At 46.4% G+C, this 24,140-nt stretch overlaps 1 protein-coding gene across 5 annotated transcripts in view; it reads left to right on the top strand.

Annotated features, from left to right (window-relative positions):
- TRAPPC9 (trafficking protein particle complex subunit 9) overlaps nt 1-24,140 on the top strand; it is a 667,549-nt gene that overhangs the window by 631,635 nt on the left and 11,774 nt on the right. For all 5 annotated transcript variants that reach the window (XM_073679927.1, XM_073679930.1, XM_073679928.1 and 2 more), the window contains one exon: nt 17,764-17,987. In XM_073679927.1, coding sequence (XP_073536028.1) covers nt 17,764-17,987 — 224 coding nt within the window. The remainder of the gene's footprint in view (nt 1-17,763; nt 17,988-24,140) is intronic.

The raw sequence follows: 24,140 nt of genomic DNA, 5'->3' as shown, positions 1-24,140 counted from the left end.
TCAATAAAAAACAATAAAAATATATACTGTATACATTACATTACTGATCCTGTACTCATCCTGAGTTACATCCTGTATTATACTCCAGAGCTGCACTCACTATTCTGCTGGTGCAGTCACTGTGTACATACATTACATTACTGATCCTGTACTGATCCCGAGTTACATCCTGTATTATACCCCAGAGCTGCACTCACTATTCTGCTGGTGCAGTCACTGTGCACATACATTACATTACTGATCCTGTACTGATCCCGAGTTACATCCTGTATTATACCCCAGAGCTGCACTCACTATTCTGCTGGTGCAGTCACTGTGCACATACATTACATTACTGATCCTGTACTCATCCTGAGTTACATCCTGTATTATACCCCAGAGCTGCACTCACTATTCTGCTGGTGCACTCACTGTGTACATACATTACATTACTGATCCTGAGTTACATCCTGTATTATACTCCAGAGCTGCACTCACTATTCTGCTGGTGCACTCACTGTGTACATACATTACATTACTGATCCTGTACTCATCCTGAGTTACATCCTGTATTATACCCCAGAGCTGCACTCACTATTCTGCTGGTGCACTCACTGTGTACATACATTACATTACTGATCCTGAGTTACATCCTGTATTATACTCCAGAGCTGCACTCACTATTCTGCTGGTGCACTCACTGTGTACATACATTACATTACTGATCCTGAGTTACATCCTGTATTATACTCCAGAGCTGCACTCACTATTCTGCTGGTGTAGTCACTGTGTACATACATTACATTACTGATCCTGTACTGATCCTGAGTTACATCCTGTATTATACTCCAGAGCTGCACTCACTATTCTGTTGGTGCAGTCACTGTGTACATACATTACATTACTGATCCTGTACTGACCCTGAGTTACATCCTGTATTATACTCCAGAGCTACACTCACTATTCTGCTGGTGGCATCACTATGTACATACATTACATTACTGATCCTGAGTTACCTCCTGTATTATACTCCAGAGCTGCACTCACTATTCTGCTGGTGCAGTCACTGTGTACATACATTACATTACTGATCCTGAGTTACATCCTGTATTATACTCCAGAGCTGCACTCACTATTCTGCTGGTGCAGTCACTGTGTACATACATTACATTACTGATCCTGTACTGATCCTGAGTTACATCCTGTATTATACTCCAGAGCAGCACTCACTATTCTGCTGGTGCAGTCACTGTGTACATACATTACATTACTGATCCTGTATTGATCCTGAGTTACATCCTGTATTATACTCCAGAGCTGCACTCACTATTCTGCTGGTGCACTCACTGTGTACATACATTGCATTACTGATCCTGAGTTACATCCTGTATTATACTCCAGAGCTGCACTCACTATTCTGCTGGTGCAGTCACTGTGTACATACATTACATTACTGATTCTGAGTTTCATCCTGTATTATACTCCAGAGCTGCACTCACTATTCTGCTGGTGCAGTCACTGTGTACATACATTACATTACTGATCCTGTACTGATCCTGATATACATCCTGTTTTATACTCCAGAGCTGCACTCACTATTCTGCTGGTGCAGTCACTGTGTACATACATTACATTACTGATCCTGTACTGATCCTGAGTTACATCCTGTATTATACTCCAGAGCTGCACTCACTATTCTGCTGGTGCAGTCACTGTGCACATACATTACATTACTGATCCTGAGTTACATCCTGTATTATACTCCAGATCTGCACTCACTATTCTGCTGGTGCAGTCACTGTGTACATACATTACATTACTGATCCTGAGTTACATCCTGTATTATACTCCAGAGCTGCACTCACTATTCTGCTGGTGCAGTCACTGTGCACATACATTACATTACTGATCCTGAGTTACATCCTGTATTATACTCCAGAGCTGCACTCACTATTCTGCTGGTGCAGTCACTGTGTACATACATTACATTACTAATCCTGTACTGATCCTGAGTTACATCCTGTATTATACTCCAGAGCTGCACTCACTATTCTGCTGGTGCAGTCACTGTGTACATACTGTATATTACATTACTAATCCTGTACTGATCCTGAGTTACATCCTGTATTATACTCCAGAGCTGCACTCACTATTCTGCTGGTGCAGTCACTGTGTACATACATTACATTACTGATCCTGAGTTACATCCTGTATTATACTCCAGAGCTGCACTCACTATTCTGCTGGTGCACTCACTGTGTACATACATTGCATTACTGATCCTGAGTTACATCCTGTATTATACTCCAGAGCTGCACTCACTATTCTGCTGGTGCAGTCACTGTGTGCATACATTACATTACTGATCCTGTACTGATACTGAGTTACATCCTGTATTATACTCCAGAGCTGCACTCACTATTCTGCTGGTGCAGTCACTGTGTGCATACATTACATTACTGATCCTGTACTGATACTGAGTTACATCCTGTATTATACTCCAGAGCTGCACTCACTATTCTGCTGGTGCAGTCACTGTGTACATACATTACATTACTGATTCTGTACTGATCCTGAGTTACATCCTGTATTATACTCCAGAGCTGCACTCACTATTCTGCTGGTGCAGTCACCATGTACATACATTACATTACTGATCCTGTACTGATCCTGAGTTACATCCTGTATTATACTCCGGAGCTGCACTCACTATTCTGCTGGTGCAGTCACTGTGTACATACATTACATTACTAATCCTGCGTTACTTCCTGTATTATATTCCAGAGCTGCACTCACTATTCTGCTGGTGCAGTCACTGTGTACATACATTACATTACTGATCCTGAGTTACATCCTGTATTATACTCCAGAGCTGCAGTCACTATTCTGCTGGTGCAGTCACTGTGTACATACATTACATTACTGATCCTGAGTTACATCCTGTATTATACCCCAGAGCTGCACTCACTATTCTGCTGGTGCAGTCACTGTATACATACATTACATTACTGATCCTGTACTGATCCTGAGTTACATCCTGTATTATACTCCAGAGCTGCACTCACTATTCTGCTGGTGCAGTCACTGTGAACATACATTACATTACTGATCCTGTACTGATCCTGAGTTACATCCTGTATTATACTCCAGAGCTGCACTCACTATTCTGCTGGTGCAGTCGCTGTGTACATACATTACATTACTGATCCTGAGTTACATCCTGTATTATACTCCAGAGCTGCACTCACTATTCTGCTGGTGCAGTCGCTGTGTACATACATTACATTACTGATCCTGAGTTACATCCTGTATTATACTCCAGAGCTGCACTCACTATTCTGCTGGTGCAGTCGCTGTGTACATACATTACATTACTGATCCTGAGTTACATCCTGTATTATACTCCGGAGCTGCACTCACTATTCTGCTGGTGCAGTCACTGTGTACATACATTACATTACTGATCCTGTACTGATCCTGAGTTACATCCTGTATTATACTCCAGAGCAGCACTCACTATTCTGCTGGTGCAGTCACTGTGTACATACATTACATTACTGATCCTGTATTGATCCTGAGTTACATCCTGTATTATACTCCAGAGCTGCACTCACTATTCTGCTGGTGCACTCACTGTGTACATACATTGCATTACTGATCCTGAGTTACATCCTGTATTATACTCCAGAGCTGCACTCACTATTCTGCTGGTGCAGTCACTGTGTACATACATTACATTACTGATTCTGAGTTACATCCTGTATTATACTCCAGAGCTGCACTCACTATTCTGCTGGTGCAGTCACTGTGTACATACATTACATTACTGATCCTGTACTGATCCTGATATACATCCTGTTTTATACTCCAGAGCTGCACTCACTATTCTGCTGGTGCAGTCACTGTGTACATACATTACATTACTGATCCTGAGTTACATCCTGTATTATACTCCAGATCTGCACTCACTATTCTGCTGGTGCAGTCACTGTGTACATACATTACATTACTGACCCTGTACTGATCCTGAGTTACATCCTGTATTATACTCCAGAGCTGCACTCCCTATTCTGCTGGTGCAGTCACTGTGTACATACATTACATTACTGATCCTGTACTGATCCTGAGTTACATCCTGTATTATACTCCAGAGCTGCACTCACTATTCTGCTGGTGCAGTCACTGTGCACATACATTACATTACTGATCCTGAGTTACATCCTGTATTATACTCCAGATCTGCACTCACTATTCTGCTGGTGCAGTCACTGTGTACATACATTACATTACTAATCCTGTACTGATCCTGAGTTACATCCTGTATTATACTCCAGAGCTGCACTCACTATTCTGCTGGTGCAGTCACTGTGTACATACTGTATATTACATTACTAATCCTGTACTGATCCTGAGTTACATCCTGTATTATACTCCAGAGCTGCACTCACTATTCTGCTGGTGCAGTCACTGTGTACATACATTACATTACTGATCCTGAGTTACATCCTGTATTATACTCCAGAGCTGCACTCACTATTCTGCTGGTGCACTCACTGTGTACATACATTGCATTACTGATCCTGAGTTACATCCTGTATTATACTCCAGAGCTGCACTCACTATTCTGCTGGTGCAGTCACTGTGTGCATACATTACATTACTGATCCTGTACTGATACTGAGTTACATCCTGTATTATACTCCAGAGCTGCACTCACTATTCTGCTGGTGCAGTCACTGTGTACATACATTACATTACTGATTCTGTACTGATCCTGAGTTACATCCTGTATTATACTCCAGAGCTGCACTCACTATTCTGCTGGTGCAGTCACTGTGTACATACATTACATTACTGATCCTGTACTGATCCTGAGTTACATCCTGTATTATACTCCAGAGCTGCACTCACTATTCTGCTGGTGCAGTCACTGTGTACATACATTACATTACTGATCCTGTACTGATCCTGAGTTACCGCCTGTATTATACTCCGGAGCTGCACTCACTATTCTGCTGGTGCAGTCGCTGTGTACATACATTACATTCTCTCAATCCTTTTTGATGTTTGAGGCACCATGTTAATACATTTCTCAAATTTTTTTTTTGCAAATTGAAAACATAAACTATTTCATCACACGTCCCAGCATCAGTTTTGCTCGTGATGTTCCTTTATCTCTGACTGTGTTGTGTAGAACATGTTGTATTCGGTGCAGTAATAAGTATTTGTATGGAGTGATTGCATCAGTGTAATATGAATATTAGTCATTGTGCCGCCACATCATCCGCATGTAGTACTACCGCTCTATCCTGCAGCTTTCATACCTGTTGTAACCATGATATTTCTCTGCACTATATTGACATTTATACATTTCTTGTGATACGAGTGGCGGTCGTTATCACTTTCTGATATCCGCCGCCTCACCCGTCATTCCCTTCTCTCTCTCATCTGTGCAATAAAGTAAGAAAACATTGTCACCGTGTTAAACATTAGCGCTGCAGCGCGGTCCATCTGCCGGGAGGGAGCCATGGAGCCACGTCTGCCTGACTGATCGGAGGCATATGTTCATTTTCTTATTGTCACATGTTTAACTGCCTGTTGCCTGGACGATAACAGATTGCCGACCCCCTGGAGCGAGGCGGCCGCCTCTCCAGTTCTGCATGGTAGCAGCAAATGGCGGGAAGATGAGTAAATGTTGCCCAGATTTCGTCTGTTACTGAGTAACATCGCATTCTCTTTTGTCACATGAGAAGCAATCACCCTTTATATGACGTTGTGCGGATTTATAGTATATCTCTGCCCTTAACATAATGCAGTTGGCTTACCAGCAGTCCTATGTAAGAACTCAGGGGGAAAAAAAATCATTGTCGACAGAGCGATTTTGTTTTCGGGTATATCTGCATTGAAAATAATTTATGCGGAAACATCACATACATGACGTGGCCTTCGACAGGAGAGGTGATAAATCCACGGTCAGTGTTGGTCTGACCTGTGCAATCACGGGAATGAGGGTCCTCCGTGTGAAGAGAGCAGCATGCCCGATCCCCCATCTATTTGGTGTCTAGGACAGCCGTGCTCATGCATGCTCACTACCTTTCAGTTTGCACGGGACTTTTAGTTAGACCCCACTGATCGTAGATTTATCGCCTATCCTATCCATTTATTTATTTATTTATTTTTCATAAATTTTTTAATCATGTTTTATTAATTTGCAAATTGATTTCGATTGCCTCTTCCCCAATCCAAAAAAAAATCCCTAAACTAATTATTGTGCACTTGGAAAAGCGTCAGATTGATTTTGCTCCTCGGAAAATTTTGAGCGGCACCCAGCAAAGATGACGCCAATAGTGGCCTATTCCACCGACTGCGCCCTCTGTTTACCCTAAATAAGTAAAGTTCCCCCAGCTTGAGGAAGATCAGCAAAGTCCCCCCAGCTTGGAGAAGATCAGCAAAGTCCCCCCAGCTTGGAGAAGATCAGCAAAGTCCCCCCAGCTTGGAGAAGATCAGCAAAGTCCCCCCAGCTTGGAGAAGATCAGTAAAGTCCCCCCAGCTTGGAGAAGATCAGTAAAGTCCCCCCAGCTTGGAGAAGATCAGTAAAGTCCCCCCAGCTTGGAGAAGATCAATAAAGTCCCCCCAGCTTGGAGAAGATCAATAAAGTCCCCCCAGCTTGAGGAAGATCAGTAAAGTCCCCCCAGCTTGGAGAAGATCAGTAAAGTCCCCCCAGCTTGGAGAAGATCAGTAAAGACCCCCCAGCTTGGAGAAGATCAGTAAAGTCCCCCCAGCTTGGAGAAGATCACTAAAGTCCCCCCAGTTTGGAGAAGATCAGTAAAGTGCCCCAGCTTGGAGAAGATCAGTAAAGTCCCCCCAGCTTGGAGAAGCTTCCATCTCTGGTGTAGGGCTTCAGCATCATTGCCTCTGCAAACAAATAAACGTTCTTCGTCCCTCCAGATGGTCCGTGGTTCCAGCAGGGCCCTGCCGTGCACTCCGAGGACCAGATCCCGTGACCTCACTCTGGTAATCTCGTCTCCTGCTCTGTGTTTGCTCCTGTGTAAATTGGTTATAATGACATTATGACTCCAGTATTTCCATGGGTGCTTCATGCCCTATAAGTGCCTGGTAATAGATGACACGTGGTAATTGTTCCCTTTTATGTGACACTGCTGTTCTCAATTAAAGGGTCTGTTTTCATCTTAATCTTATTTGCGCTATCTACCTACGTAATTAACCCTTTCACGGGAAAGAAGCATTAGACACCAGACATTTGCTGTGTTTCCTAGAAAAAAAGACCTGTAGTCATAATCCCCTAATACTTGTATTCTGAAGAAATTACTATTTTTAGAGAAGATGAGTCCTTTGTAAAGTGTTTGGTTTTGGCCGGTCCACTTAAAGCAATTTTCCATGGGGTTTTCTGTTGGGTCCCATTTGCACAACCGTCCATGTCCCTCCATTAAGGAGATAGGAGCTGCCTGGCATCTGGACGTTAATGGTCGTTCAAAGCCAAAGCTACTGTGAAAGTTGGCTGAACCTGTCGATTTGGTGGGAATGATCTTGGCGTTTTCTTGATAGCAGATATTGGGGAAAAGAATGATCGCCCATGTTGGATTTCAGCCTTAGAGGAGTCTGACATCGCAATATTCCCACCTTCTCTATTGAGAATACATGCACACTTTGGATGAGCATGCTTGTATATAGTAGTCAGGAGGAACAGCTCATCGCCATCTAACGTCTGTGGGTATCTTTAGCTCTCAGCTGTAACTTATATAGGGTCCTTCTTACCCATAATATTGGTGTTACTTTTGGTCCAAACTAAGGTATCATCCGAAGATTAGCTATGTGGTCCTCCTACTTGTATCCATACTTTCCCATTTTTGAAGATCAGGCCTCCATCTTCCCATCCCATCTAAGATGGCATCTAAGATAAGGTGCAGGTTCTCAAAGAGAAGAAAAAACCTGACCAAGAATGTAATATAATGGCCCCCGTCATGTAATTCAAATACCTAAGCACGTGTCAGGATGGTTTGCAGTCTGAAGGAAGACAGATCCCAAGACCTGTGTCTCAACTGACAGAGGAGTTGTCTTGTAAGCACACATATCTCTGAGAGCCTAGTAGAAGGGCTGTGACATGAGAAAAAATAGCTGTTCTCTATTTCTGACTGAGCACAAAGACTTTTTCCTCAGCCTCAATCCTCCATGTACAGCCTGCCAAGGAGAAGATTTATTTTTTCTCCTGTCACTTCCCTTCTCCTTGCCTCACGGAGGCATACGTGCTTATGATACAGGTCCTCTATCAGTTGAGACACAGGTCTCAGGGGATGTTGTGTTTCCTCAGACAGTAGTCCGTTCTGGCACTTGACTACGATGGCCTTCTGTTTATATTACATGATGGGTCTCTTTTATGCCATTCCTTAAAAGCCATTTTAAAGGGGTTGCATGAGCAAAGCAAAACTTGGCCCAGGGGACTGACTATGTAAAACATAACAAACTTAGTCATACTCACTTAGCGGCGTCAACATGGAACCAGCGCAGTCTGCTCAGTGGTCTACGCAGAGACATGAAGCAGTGATTTCACCGTTCCACCAACCATTGGACCACCGCTGCCGGTGATTAGCTGCAGTGCTGTAATGGATGTTTTATGATGATGTCCTGGGCAAAGTCACTTAACTGCTGCAGCCAAACACACGCCGTAGCAATCTGGCTGAAGAGTGACATCACTGCTTCCTTTTTCCGTGCAGAATACGTCCTGCTGGATTTAGGTGCCGGTAGGGGAGTATGACTGATTTTGTTATATTTTACATATTCAGTCCAATGGGCAAAGTTTTATTTTGGCTGTTCATCCCCTTTAAAGCCCACAAACATATTAAAGTTGCCCGAACACATTTTTGCTGGGAGCGACTGACAATCTAATGTATGATGGCTGGACTCTGCCCAGACCGATGGTGTCGAGGAAGTGAAGGATTGGTCATGTTGAGTTTACATGACCTCTCCTTTTACAGACCACCTGTCGAGCTGTCGATGGGGGTTGGAAAAGATTGCCGTCGACCAAAGGAGCATTCAGCCGACCTCTATCAGATGTGTTTTGGTCGTGTCTACATGATATACACCGTAGTCTATATCATGTAGTCGTCCATCCCTGTCTTGTTCATCCTTTGGCCTAAAGCAGGGGAGACTTCACGATAGCAATAGTTTGATTTATTTGGCCTATTTTTATCTACCGCTTTCCTGTCTGCTGTAAAACTTACTCAAGCTCTGAAACTTCTATTAAAAATTTAAACCAGAGCAATTTAGAAATGAATGAAGTTCGGATCCTCCCTTGTGTTTTACCCGGTAATATAATTAAATTCGCCTTCCAGCTGGGATATAGCGGTTGTGACGGAGGCTCCTGCATTTATCAGGATTACATGTTGAGAATAGTCTTCAATGCAGTTAAAGAGACACATAGAACCGTCTGATACACTGATAAATGCCCAGTGTAGGTTCCGCGGGGGCGGAGCATGCATGACAAGTCTTGCCCCGCCCCCACAGACCTTGCTGTAGGTATAATGTCCGGCAGTTTTACCTGGAGGGATTTTTTTTTTTTGGGGGGGGGGGAACCTTAGCGAACCCTAAATTTTTTGCAGGTTGACGCACTGTGCATTTGGGATTTTTTTTAATACCCTGATAGGGGGAATATAAAGATCAGAAGCTACAGAATTAAGATTAGTATAGTCATAGGAGACTTTCTTCTCCCCTCATCCACCGTCTCCAAACTCCTCCAGAAAGCTGTAAAGAATTCACATTCATCACCTTAATGATTGCTCAGAGCAACGTGACAGCATTTAAAGATGGAGTACCTGCGGCAGGTAGTGAATCACTGGATAAGATGGCACTGCGCTAATCATCGGGGAGGTCACCGAGAGTTACACAGTGGGGAGAAAAAAAAGCAAGGTCTTTAGCGGCACAGAGTATTTCAGGAGAGGAGTGTGCAAATCATGTAGAAGGTCACTGGCTGAGAGTTGCATAGCGGAAAGTTTGGAGTCCTTAGAAGCACAGAGGGTTTTTTTTTTGGAAAAGGGGTAGGAGCTGTGTTCCCAGCAGCACAGAGGATTTCTGGAGAGGGGCGGTGCTGATCTTGTGGTTGTTACATAGTTGAAGGAGGGAGGGGTGTTTCAGGAGAGGAGTACACTAACCTATTGAGAGTGGAAGAATCCGAGCCACAGCAGCACAGAGGATTTCAGCATGAGCATGATCATCTCGAGAGATGTCATAGAGTGAGAGTTGATTTGCCGTTAGACTTTAGATGCACGACTATCACTCCGATTCTCCCATACACGTGAACGCTTAGCTCGGACTGAGAGTTCATGTAAAGTCAATGGGGCAGAGGGTAAAGAGATCTGGCTGACGCTGCGGCTTATGGCCCAGGAGAACCAAAGCATCTGGTGTGGGTAAGTTCCCATCTCCAAGATCCTATCCTATCCCAATATGTAGTAGGTGTAGTAATAATAATATTAGCAAATACCTCAAATTTAGAAATGTAGTATAGTTCTTCTGATTCACCATGTCACTTACCCCATGTGCAGGGCATTGCTGTACCTTAGGTTTCCATGGTTATCACCACTAACAACTAACTGTCACTATATGAGTGGTTGTAACCATTGATACCTAAGCTACTGTAATGCCCTGCACATGGGGTAAGAGACATAGCGAATCAGAAGAACTATACTAAATTTCTAATTGGAGGTATTTGCTTATATTATTATTATTACACCCACTACATATTGGGATAGGATCTTGGAGATGGTAATACCCCTTTAATGTGTTTAGGGGGGCAGAATGACTAGAGCCCCCCCCTGATAGAAAATGAGATGAGCCGGCAGATCATGACATCAGATGTTCTAGACTTGAGCCCGAGCTGACGTCCTCCGCACTTCTTTTACATATATCTTACTTGTTTCTTTAGAAGTGAAACTTTTCAAGTTTTATCAAAACCCATCGATTCGGGGAGAAATCTCCAGTTCAGACAGACGTCGCAGACGACTCTCATCCCCACATCAGACGCTTTATCTTGATTTCATTAAAGTAGATTGTACTTCACACGAGTGTTTATACCGAATATACATCAAGTAGAGCGGAGCGCGTGAGACGCCGAGGCTCTGATGCCGGAACATGACGAGTCAGAGGATTTGTCTTTATCGCCATTGATTCCCGGGGATAATGTTTCCGGAGCTCGATATTGTAAACTATAAAGAAGTAATATTGTAATAAACTCCTCGGATCAGCGTCCCGGAACATTTGAGGTGGTGGAGCAGAGCCGGGAAATAGCTTGTTATGTGTTCCCCCTCATTCTTGTAAAGTGTCTCAGCCCTTACGTGTGGGGTTACCGGACTCTTTCCTGCAGTCCTAAGGAGACCACTTAAGATCCTTATTTGACCCAGAGGTGAAACTTGAGGTTTGTGTATTGGATCCCCCCAATCAGATCATTTCTTCTATTGGCCGCCTCTTGTGGAACACAAAGACCTTTTGGGCCTCCACATTCTCCGTGGTTAGGTGCATCGAGTCAGCTGGGACATCCTGGTAGGGAATGAATGGAGAGATGTCCACATGGCTCCTTTCATTGGTTTCTAAAGGAGCAAGTTTTCTGGTCAGGAGACCCCTCTATTCTCCCCATGAGTTGAGGTCACAGGGGTGGGAACTCCTCTATCTACCAGATGTTTATGGATCATTTTAGGAGGCGCCATAGTTGGGAAAACCAACCTAATGGTAACGTCCCACCACCAGACATTGTCCATATGATCTACTAGGGCATATGGACATCATAGATATTCTCTTCTATGACCCAGAAACAGAAAAAGGTGATCTGAAAGCTTAAAGTGCTCTACAAGTCGATAATCTCCAACCTCACGGACCCAAAAGGACGTCATCATCTAAGTTTTCTTGTTTTTGCATCTTTGAGGACAACAATTTTGATGTTCGGTTATGTAACTAGTGAGAGCAGATTATGTAGCAACTGGGGAACAGATTACGTATTGTAGCTAGTGAGAAGCAGATTATGGAATTACTGAGGAGCAGATTATGTAGCAACTGGGGAACAGATTACGTATTGTAGATAGTGAGAAGCAGATTATGGAATTACTGAGGAGCAGATATGGAATTACTGAGTAGCAGATTATGGAATTACTGAGGAGCAGATTATGTAGCAACTGGGGAACAGATTACGTATTGTAGCTAGTGAGAAGCAGATTATGGAAATACTGAGGAGCAGATTATGTAGCAACTGGGGAACAGATTACGTATTGTAGCTAGTGAGAAGCAGATTATGGAATTATTGTGGAGCAGATTATGTAGAAATTGGGAACAGATTCCATACTGTAACAAATGAGCAGATTTTGTAACCGATTACATACTGTAGCTACTGAGGAGCAGATTATGGAATTACTGAGGAGCAGATTATGTAGCAACTGTGGAACAGATTATGTACTGTAGCTAGTGAGGAGCAGATTATGGAATTATTGATGAACAGATTATGGAATTACTGAGGACCAGATTATGTAGAAATTGGGAGCAGATTACATACTGTAACTAATGAGGAACTGATTATGGAATTATTGAGGAGCAGATTATGGAATTACTGAGCACCAGATTATGTAGAAATTGGGAGCAGATTACGTACTGTAACTAGTGAGGAGCAGATTATGGAATTATTGAGGAGCCGATTATGGAATTACTGAGGATCAGATTATGTAGCAACTATGAACAGATTATGTACTGTAGCTATTGAGGAACAGATTATGTAAATACTAGGGAGCAGATTATATAGATACTAAGGACCTGAATTTCTAGATGTCTAGGAGATTGTTACTAGTGAGGAGCACATTATAATTTGTAGCTATTAAAAAGATGATTATGTAACTAGTGTGGAGCAGATTATATTAACACCAAGGAGCAGATTATAGATTTACTGAAAAGCAGATTATGTAGTTTGTGGGGAGCAGTTTATGTAATTCCTAAGGAGCAAGTTATGTAAATTATGTAATTACTGAGTAGCAGATTATGTAGATACTGAGAAACAGATTATGAAGCTAATAAATAGATTATGTGATCAATGAAGAGCAGATTATGAAGCCAGTGTGGAAAAGTTATGTAGCTAGTGAGAAACAGATCGTGTAACTACCCTGCATCAGATTATGTAATTATTGAGAAGCAGATTATGTTGCTACTCTGGAGCAGATTATGCAGCTAGTGAGGAGTAGATTATGTAGTCAATTAGGAGGTGAGAAGATCTATATATATATTCGTCTTATCCCGTCTGTCTGTCTGTCCTGGAAATCCCGCGTCGCTCATTGGTCCGGCAGCGGCTAATCAGCGCCGCGGGATTTCTGAAAAAAGATGGCGGCCGTTAGCGGCTCATCTGCGGGACGGAGCTCAGCGGCGATGCAGCCGGGAGATGACCGGCGCGAGACGCTCATCTCCCGGCCGGTACCAGCAGAAGGACCTCGACCGCCAGACCCATCTGCGGGACGGAGATGCAGCCGGGAGATGAGCGGCGCGAGGTGCTCATCTCCCGGCCGGTACCAGCGCAAGGACCGCCTGCGTCGCTGACCTCCATGCGGAAGGGAGGACCGGGGAGCGGCGCTGCGGGTCGGGATACTTTTGCTGCGAGCGCCCGCTCATGTCCCGGGTTCTCGCAGCAGAAGTACCTGCACAGGCAGCCGCTCCCCGGTCCTCACCAAGACGATTCGATGATTGGTCGCGGTCTTCGGACCCGACCAATCACTGATCTTACCGCAAAAGTTAAACACCGCTGTGCTGATTGGTCGCGGACGCTGCCCGCGACCAATCACCGATTTGTGCGCTACATTTAAATATCGGCCGCGACCAATCACCGATCTTGGCTCCACATTTAAACACCGCTGTACTGATTGGTCGCCGACGCCGGGCGCGACCAATCACCGATTTTGGCGCCACATTTAAATAGCGTCCGCGACCAATCAGCACAGCGGTGTTTAAATGTGGAGCCAAGATCGGTGATTGGTCGCGGCCGATATTTAAATTTGGCGCCCAAATCGGTGATTGGTCGCGGGCAGCGTCCACGACCAATCAGCACAGCGGTGTTTAACTTTTGTGGTAAGATCAGTGATTTGTGCGGCACATTTAAATAGCGGCCGCGACCAATCAGCACAGCGGTGTTTAAATGTGGCGCCAAGATCGGTGATTGGTCGCGGCCGATATTTAAATGTGGCGCCAAAATCGGTGATTGGTCGCGGGCGATATTTAAATTTGGCGCCCAAATCGGTGATTGGTCGCGGGCAGCGCCAGCAATTTTTAAAACAAATGTCCGGACCTTTGTAACACCATGCGGATACTTAGGGGACATCAGCGGCTAGGGTGTGAATGGAGGACCGGGGAGCGGCGCTGCGGGTCGGGATACTTCTGCTGCGAGCAGTCGCTCATGTCCCGGGTTCTCGCAGCGGAAGTATCCGCACAGGCAGCGGCGCTCCCCGGTCCTCACCAATACGATTCCGCTCCCCGCTCCTCACCAATATGATTCGCTGATTGGTCGCTGCCCGCGACTAATCACCGATTTGGGCGCCACATTTAAATAGCGGCCGCGACCAATCACCGATCTTGCCGCCACATTTAAACACTGCTGTGCTGATTTGTCGCCGACACCAGCCGCGACCAATCAGCGATTTTGGCGCCAAATTTAAACAACGCTCTGCTGATTAGTCGCAACCACTGGCTGTGACCAATCAGTGATATTGACGCCAAATTTTAACACCGCTTCGCTGATTGGTCGCGGTGGCCGGCCGCGACCAATCAGCGATATTGGCGCCATATTTAAACACCGCTCTGCTCATTGGTCGCGGTTACCGGTCACGAATAACCAGCATTATTGGCGACAAATTTAAACACCGCTCTGCTGATTGGTCGCAGCCGTGACCAATCACCATTATTGGCGCCAAATTTAAACACCGCTCTGCTGATTGGTCGCGGCCGTGACCAATCAGCATTATTGCCGCCAAATTTAAACCCCGCTCTGCTGATGGGTCGCGTTCGCTGGCCGTGACCAATCTGCGATATAGGCGCCAAATTTTAACACCGCTTTGCTGATTGGTCACGGTTGCCGGCCTCAACCAATCAGCGATTTTGGCGCCAAATGTAAACACCGCTCTGCTGCTTGCGCCCGGTCGGCCGCATACCTATTCTAGAATACCCGATGCGTTAGAATCGGGCCACCATCTAGTGAATATATAGCTAGTGAGAATCAGATTATGTAATTACTGTGGAACAGATTATTAATCTAGTGAAAAGCAGATTTTGAAGCCATTGAGAAGTACATTATATAACTACTACAAAGCCAATTATGTAACTCCCAAGGAACAGATTATTTATCCACTTAGAAGCAGATTATGTAGCTAGAGAGAAATAAATTATGTAACTCCCCTGGAGCAGATGATGTATATACTGAGAAGGAAATTCTGTAGCCAGTGAGTATCAGACTATGTAGCTAGTGAGCATCAGATTATGTAGCTAGTAATCATCAGATTATGTGGCTAATGAGCATCAGATTATGTAGCTATCGAGGAGCAGATTATGTAGCTAGTGAGCATCAGACTATGTAGTTACCAGGGAGCAGATTATCTAGCTAGTGATCAGCAGTTTATGTCGCTATTGAGGAGTAGACTATGTAGCCAGTGAGCAGCAGATTATGTAGTTATGGAGCAGCAGATTATATAGCTAGTGAACAGCAGATTATGTAGTTATTGAGCAGAAGATTATGTAGTTATGGAGCAGCAGATTATATAGCTAGTGAACAGCAGATTATGTAGTTATTGAGCAGAAGATTATGTAGCTAGTGAGTATCAGATTATGTAGCTAATGAGTATCAGATTATGTAGCTACCACGGAGCAGATTATGTAGCCAGTGAGTAACAGATTATGTAGTTGCGGAGCAGCAGATTATGTAACTAGTGAGTATCAAATTATGTAGCTACTCAGGAGCAGATTATGAAGCCAGTGAGCGGCAGATTATGTAGCTAGTGAGCGGCAGATTATGTAGCCAGTGAGCGGCAGATTATGTAGCTAGTGAGTGGCAGATTATGTAGCTAGTGAGTGGCAGATTATGTAGCTAGTGAGCGGCAGATTATGTAGCTAGTGAGCAGCAGATTATGTAGCTAGTGAGCGGCAGATTATGTAGCTAGTGAGCAGCAGATTATGTAGCTACCGGGGAGCAGATTATGTAGCTAGTGAGCGGCAGATTATGTAGTTACCGGGGAGCAGATTATGTAGCTAGTGAGCTGCAGATTATGTAGCTACCGGGAAGCAGATTATGTAGCTAGTGAGCGGCAGATTATGCAGCTAGTGAGCATCAGATTATGTAGCTAGTGAGCAGCAGATTATGTAGCTAGTGAGCAGCAGATTATGTAGCTAGTGAGCGGCAGATTATGTAGCCAGTGAGCGGCAGATTATGTAGCTAGTGAGCGGCAGATTATGTAGCTAGTGAGCGGCAGATTATGTAGCTAGTGAGCAGCAGATTATGTAGCTAGTGAGCAGCAGATTATGTAGCTAGTGAGCAGCAGATTATGTAGCTAGTGAGCGGCAGATTATGTAGCCAGTGAGCGGCAGATTATGTAGCTAGTGAGTGGCAGATTATGTAGCTAGTGAGCGGCAGATTATGTAGCTAGTGAGTGGCAGATTATGTAGCCAGTGAGCGGCAGATTATGTAGCTAGTGAGCGGCAGATTATGTAGCTAGTGAGCGGCAGATTATGTAGCTAGTGAGTGGCAGATTATGTAGCTAGTGAGCGGCAGATTATGTAGCCAGTGAGCGGCAGATTATGTAGCTAGTGAGTGGCAGATTATGTAGCTAGTGAGCGGCAGATTATGTAGCTAGTGAGTGGCAGATTATGTAGCCAGTGAGCGGCAGATTATGTAGCTAGTGAGTGGCAGATTATGTAGCTAGTGAGCGGCAGATTATGTAGCTAGTGAGTGGCAGATTATGTAGCTAGTGAGCAGCAGATTATGTAGCTAGTGAGCAGCAGATTATGTAGCTAGTGAGCGGCAGATTATGTAGCTAGTGAGCGGCAGATTATGTAGCTAGTGAGCGGCAGATTATGTAGCTAGTGAGTGGCAGATTATGTAGTTACTGGGGAGCAGGACTTTCCTACCCCATCGCCTATGATTTAGTGAAGCAGGGCAGTGAGATTATATTATATATTCAGTATCGCTAATCCCGTTCCTCTAATCTGTACAATAACCTGTCGCTGTCTTGTATTGATAATGGGATCGTTTTACCAGATGGATATTAATCCCGCGTCTTGTTCTTCGTTGATTATCACCAGACGAGTTCCCTTCCGCTAACGATCCTCACCACCAGATGTAACGGCCCGTCCCTTTACATGATGTATGCTGTCCCTCGCTCCTCGGGGGTGGGGTTATGGCCGTAGGTTCAGCTATTGGGATCCCCATAATCAGGGTTTATCTTTGGGGTAAGCGGCCACTTTACGGTTACCCCTTTCATACTGCACATTTCACTGCACCCCTTAAAGTCAGCAATCATTTACGTGGATGCACTTCCTGGCTCCTGGAAGGAGACCCCCAAATGATCTAACACGATAAGTGGACAACCCCTTTAAGCCTAAAGATAAACTAGGACTCGCTTTACCCCGGCTTGTAACGAGTTTATAGGGGAAGGACACAATAAAACTGTACTCTCTAGGCAATCCTTACTGGCGATAGGGTATGGAGGTGGACTACATTAGTGTATAGGGGGTCACAAATGTTAACCCTTCAATGTTTTTGTGTTACAGATGTTTTGGTGGACGGGAAGCCATGTGACTGTGACATCATTGTGGACTGTAGGGTTGGCGATCCCATTCACCTCGAAGTCAAGTTGACCAATTGCAGTAGCAGCGCGGTGGGCCCGTTTGCACTTTCCGTCATCCCTTACCAAGACTACCAGAACGGGGTCCATAACTACGACCTGAAGAACAGTGTCACATTCGTCGGCTCCAGCACCTTTTTTATTGGCTGCGTGAGTATTGTCCAAGGTCATTGATGTGTTCCGGAACGTGAGGTTCGGAATATATAAACTATCTAAACTTTAATATGGGGTCAGACGAAAAGTGTTCCAGCTTCATACAGTATTTATACTTGTGTTCCTAACAAATTTTAACAAGTTCAAGACCCGATAATTCATGGCGACACATTTTTGCATTTCTTAGTAGATGTGGGCTTGGGGTCTAAGGGATAATATTTCTCCTTGTAGAGACTGACAAGCCAAGCCTGGCATGTCAGAGTGAGGAGACTTATAAACCGTTCATGCTCCTATTGGAAATTGCATATTTAATTTCCCAGAGGAGCATGCATGGCTTATAAGTCTCCTCACTCTGACATGGCAGGCTTGGCTTGTCACTCTGTACAAGGAGAAACGTTACCACTTAGACCACAGTCCAAAGCCTCTCACCTAGCCATATCAGATCTCATACTTTGCACTGATGAGGGGCAACACACCAAAACACGTGTCTGAAAATTGAGAATCTGGTTTGGCTTTTATCCTAAGTCATATTGCAAGGCTCCTTAAACAGTCGATATTGACTTTTAGGATAGCTTCTTCTGATAGATGGCGCTAGAGTTCTAGTCCTCTTCCTCTCTGAAGAGACAATTTGTATATTTAAATTGTCTCTTCAGAGCGAAAGAGGACTAGAACTCTAGCGCCATCTATCAGAAGAAGCTATCCTAAAAGTCAGTATCAGCTCTTTAACAAGCCTTGCAATATCACTTAGGATAAAAGCCAATCCAGATTCTCAATTTGCAGACGCGTGTTTCAGGGTGCTGCCCCTCATCAGTGCAAAGTATGAGATCTGATTTGGCTAGGTGAGAAGCAATGGACTGAGGTCTAAAAGGTAACGTTTCTCCTTGTAGAGAGTGACAAGCCAAGCCTGGCATGTCAGAATGAGGAGATTTATAGGCCATACATACTCGTCTCGGAAATTAAAAATGCAAATTGTCTCTTTAGAGAGGAAGAAGACTAGAAAGGGCTTGGAAGTTTTAAAGGGTTGGTCCTTTGAAAACGAGTTATCACCTCTCACATTACTTTTACCCCCATTAGAAAATTGAGTCGCAGGTGGGACACCAACTACCGGTTCCATTCATTCTCTATACAGCTGGCAAAAAAAGATTACAGGGATTCCCCACTCTGCTGAATGGTGCAGGTCCTAAAATTCGGACCCCCATCGACTTAGAAGTTTTAATCTTGTTTTCACTGGACAACAACTTTAAAGTTTTTAATAGTATTCTTTCGTGATATCAAAGGAAAATGTAAAAAAAATTATGTCTGCTCTCCTAATCTCACTGCAGTGCTGAGTGTGATTGCTACAACTAACACTTCTTCAGCTTCCATGTCACAGGAGGCAGTGTGCATGGGGGGGAGGGGGAGGAGTACAGCCGAGCAGACAGCGCTACAAGAGAAGTGCTGCAGATGTGTTTGTAATGAGAGAAGGTTCCGCTCTGCTGTACTGTGTTAGTTGTAGTCACATACAGCTCTGCAGTGAGCTCAGGAGAGGAGTCTGTCAGTATTTACATGTATGACACCGGTAACGCCTTCTTTCATTTAAAGTAAGTACCGGAGGCGACTTCTCAGAGAGATCTATGTCCGGCCCATAGATCTTAACAGCTCATTTGCATATTTTAAAAAAATTGTCTTTTCTCTGGAATAAGACATCGGATCATAGATATCAAGATAGCATGCCCATATAGAGAGCTTAAGAAGGAAGATCGTACAAACAGATTCCCTTTAAATGTGTCACCTTGATATTATCGTTTTTTTATGGAAGGAATATAGGATCAGTAATGTAATGTATGTACACAGTGACTGCACCAGCAGAATAGTGAGTGCAGCTCTGATCAGCTGCTAGTCAGTGTGGTGATTGCGGGTGTGGTGGCTGCAGATCCTGATGTGAGCTCCTGATCTCTGAGAAACCAACACCTCTCCACCTGGGGACCTGCTTTCTCTCTTTCCCAGGGAGGGAGCGGGTTTCTGGGATGAGTGATGGAGCCAAGTCCCAGGCTTCTGCTTCCCGAACCAGGCCGGCGGGGGGCAGAAGAAACCAGCAACCGGCCTGCACATCAGAGGACTCGGGGGTGAGACTCTGCACCAGGAGTCGCAGCAATGTGGCTCCTACTCCCCCCAGGATTGTGGAGACCCCCAGAAGCCGCAAGGCTTCCAGCATGGAGGAAAAGCCTGACAGCGGCGTGCAAGATGGCGCTCCTTCTGGAGGAAAGCTGAGTGCTCACGGAGGTGAGGCCGACCTCCCTGAGGGGGAATGGGTGCTGCAGGGACCCCGGGAGTCTGTGTCCACCTATGCCTCCCGGGTCATGATCCGCCTCCGTGAGTATGAAGATGCCAGTAAGCTCATCAGGAGGCTCCGGGAGGAGCTGCGCTGCACAAGCGCCAAAGCTGCGGGGGCCTCCAAACCAAGGAAGGCAAAACTCCAAGCCGAGGTAAAAAGACTGAGCAGTGAAATTCAACGCCTGGAACTTAGGAAAGCCACCATCAGGGAGCAGAGTGGTCCTTTCAAAGAAAAACTAATAAATGAAGACCGCTACAGAGAAATGGCTGATACCAGAGAGCAAAGGCAGATGGGGCTGCAGCCTGAGAGCCAGGTGGATGATGAGAGTGATGACCAGCAGGAAGCCCCACCTGGCAGCCTGCAAAGTCACCCGCAGGCCACGTGCAGCGAGCTCCCTGCAGGACAGGCGACAGTGACATCCGGTCGCAGTTCTGCTGGCTCTGGGGAGGACAGTGACAGCAGCGGCCAGGGAGGGGCGCTAATGGCGGAGATTAAGCTCCTGGAGTCCCCAGTGTGCCTCCAAAACTTCCATTTTGGTGACGATCTACCAGAAGAGGCACCTGGGGGCCACAAAAAGGCAAAGAAGACCAAGCCAAAGCTGCAGGAAGCGGTAAGATACGTATATGCCCCCTCCCTGTACCCCCTGAGTCGGTGGCAGGCTCAGCTCGCTGTATAAGCCCCGTTGCCCAGCCCAGCCCGGGTTCTGCTGTGGATCCGGTGCAAAGGCGCGGGGAGATCACAGAGCGCGGTAGTGAGGCGCAGAGCTCCGTCTCTGCTTGTAGTAGTGGGGACTCAGCAGGAGGTGCATCAGCCGAGAGGCTGGACAGTGAGGGCGGCCCGGCGGCGGGCGTTCCATCAGGCCACGATGCTGTGGTGCGCTCCTCAGTGGGAGGGGGGAGCAGCCCGGTGTCGGGGGCAGCTCCGGTAGCCTCGGCACCTCTGAATGCTGTTGCCGCTGATCACTTAGTTGAGAAGCGGCGGCAGTGTGAGGGGGCTGTCGGGGCTGAGCGTTCCGGTCCTCCCACGAAAGTGCTATTTTGTGTTGGCGTCGCTGGTCCGGAAGATCCTGATGCTAAAGATCAGCGGCGCCTAACAGCAGCTAAAGATCAGCGGCTCATTATACCAAATGCCAAACAGCGGAAATTACCGACCGATGATGTGGAGGGCACACATAAGACCGGGGGTGAGGTCGCCTCCAGTTCTATGGAGGTGACTGAGCCCCTTGTGCCTGATGCGGAGGTCAAAATGTCATCCGCCATTGTTACTGGTCCAGCAGGAATGAATGTGGTGGTGGAGGTGAATGAGGCTAATTCATTGTCTAGTGGTGTGGTTGCTGGTTTGGTGGAGGGTGAGATGGAGGTGGGTAATGGTGATGCTGTTGGGGCTGATGTGGTCACTGGTCGCGTTGCCCCCCCGGGGGTGGCAATACCTGTCCAGAGTTATGCCAGTGTCACCTCCGGGGCAAATAGGGCATCCTCCTCGTCTCCGGGCTTTAGGGACGGCATGTTGCAACGGCGCCTTCTGGAGGCTCTAAAGAAGGGGGAGAGATCACTAATGGTAGAGGGTCGAGAGGTTGATCTATCCTTCTGGATAGAGAGGCATGGCCTCGGGGCCTTCCGAGAGCAAAAAGGGGGGGATACAGTGTGGTCCCTCCCAACAGCCGGGCCAGGCAGTGTGCGTAGGAATGTGGTCCGTCTTCGGTGGAGGGGCAGTGATTCATGTCCTCCAAAGTCTAAAGTTGTAGAGCTCCTGCTGAGGATGGGCTTCAAGGCGATTGACATCTACGCCTTGATACATCCCTATTCCACGCCTGAGTTTGATGTCAGCTTTGTTCGGCCGGAGGGGCTTAAGCTCTTCTGGGCGAATTATGAGTTGGCAAAAAATGAGCCCGGCTGGCGAGACTTTGCCGTTCAGGCAGTGTCTCGCCAAAACCAGATCAAGAAAGTGACCGTGATGACTCGTAACGAGTCGCTTTCTTGCTATGACATCATGACGTGGCTTGGTCGGTATGGAGAGGTGGTGGAGATGCCAAAGAAAAACCGCGACGAGTTTGGTATCTGGTCAGGGGCCTGGACGTTTATGGTAAAACTTAAGCGTTCAGGTGGTACGGTTGCCCACATTCCATCGTCTGCCTTCCTGGGTAGGGATCGTATCCTGGTCTTCTACCAGGGGCAACCGAAGCTCTGTCACAGGTGCGGCGACCCCACACACTTCAGTGCAAACTGCACTGTGCAGAAATGCGCGTTGTGTGGGGGTGTCGGCCATCTTGCTGCCTCTTGTGTGTAGATTAGGTGCCACCTGTGTGGTGAGTTAGGTCACCCATTCAGCCGTTGTCCTCGCTCCTTCGCTAATGCAGTCGAGACCCCGGTGGGAGTAAGCCGTGAGGCCGATTCTGCTGGGGAGGGGACTAGCAGGGGTGGGGGAGCTGAGGGGCCAGGGAAGAAAAGCAATAAAAAGACGCCTGCCCAGCTGAGGCGTCTAGACAAGCGCAGACAGGAGAGGGAGCGGGGCGAGCCCCAGACTACCGGGGCAGCCCCTGTTCTGGATGCCAGTGTTGCTGCTGAGGCCCCGAGGGATGATGAGTTGGATGAGGAGGTCAGGAGGATCCACAGGGAGGAAACCGCCTCTGCCTCAGAATCCTCCCATTATGAAAGTATGGATGAGGATAGTAAGCGGTGGCTAGAGCACAAGCGTAAGCTCGGCACCAAAAAGAAGAAAAAGAAGGGAGATAAAACATCTTCTCCCGCTCTGACCAAGGTATCTAAGGAAGGTAAAACCGACTCCCCTCTGGTTGGTCTTTCTAACCGGTTCCAAGCCCTTGATAACATCTCTTCCTCTGAGGAGGAGGCTGAGGGTGAGGTTCCGGCTTCAGCGGAGCTTACAGGGGGCGCCGAGTCTCCTTCTCCTGGGGATGCAAGGTCCTTGGGGGGAGGGACTGGCCCAGAGTCCGGAGACGAGGACGAGAAAAGAAGGAAAAATGCTGAAATGGACACCTCTATGTCATTAAAGAGGGGGAAGGATTCCTCGTCTGAGGCAGAGGATAAGGGGAGTGGGAAGAGGAAAGCCGTCTAACTTAATCACCAATGATGGCGGTACCCACTCCGTTGACGCTGGCGTCCATTAATGTCGCCAGCATTAAGTCAAACATGGCTAGATTTGCGGCCTTTGATTTTCTCAGCCGGGTTGAAGCTGACATTTTCTTTTTGCAAGAGACCAGGCTGCCAAATATGGCAGAGGTGTTTATAGCTAAGAGGGAGTGGAGACTCGGGCCCTCCTATTGGTCTCTTGCGGCCGAGCCGTATAGCGGAGTGGCGGTCCTTTTTACCGCACCGGTAGAATGCCGACGAGTTATTGAGTTAGAAATGGGGAGGTGCCTGATATTAGATGTCCTCATGAAGGGACAAGAGCTTCGGCTCATTAACATCTATGGTCCCCAATCTAAGTGGGACCAGAAGTGTCTCTTTAGGAGGATCAAGCCCTACCTTTTTACGAGTCGGCAGGTCGTCTTTGGAGGGGACTTCAACACTGTCACGAGGCCCCGGGATAGAGGAGGTTCCAGAGACAAGCTGACTTATGATAGCGTCGCCCTTAATAGTATAGCTAGTGAGGCTCGCCTGGTGGATGTCCACATCCGGCACACCGCAGGCCACGAGGGGTTCACCTATCATAGAGGTAACTGTAGGTCCAGGATAGACAGGTTTTATTTAAAGGAGGAAGCCGTCTCTTCAGCAGTATCTGTTGTTGAGGTGGAGTTCTCCGATCACTGTTTGATTTTGTTTTCCCTGAATGTTACAGAGACCCCCCGGATGGGAAGAGGCTTTTGGAGGCTCAATTCG

Source organism: Phyllobates terribilis, unplaced genomic scaffold (genome assembly GCF_046119375.1).
Source record: "Phyllobates terribilis strain yellow unplaced genomic scaffold, ASM4611937v1 Scaffold_4__5_contigs__length_816908805, whole genome shotgun sequence".
In the NCBI taxonomy this organism is placed as follows: Eukaryota; Metazoa; Chordata; class Amphibia; order Anura; family Dendrobatidae; genus Phyllobates; species Phyllobates terribilis.
This window is presented reverse-complemented; position numbering and strand designations above follow the sequence as displayed.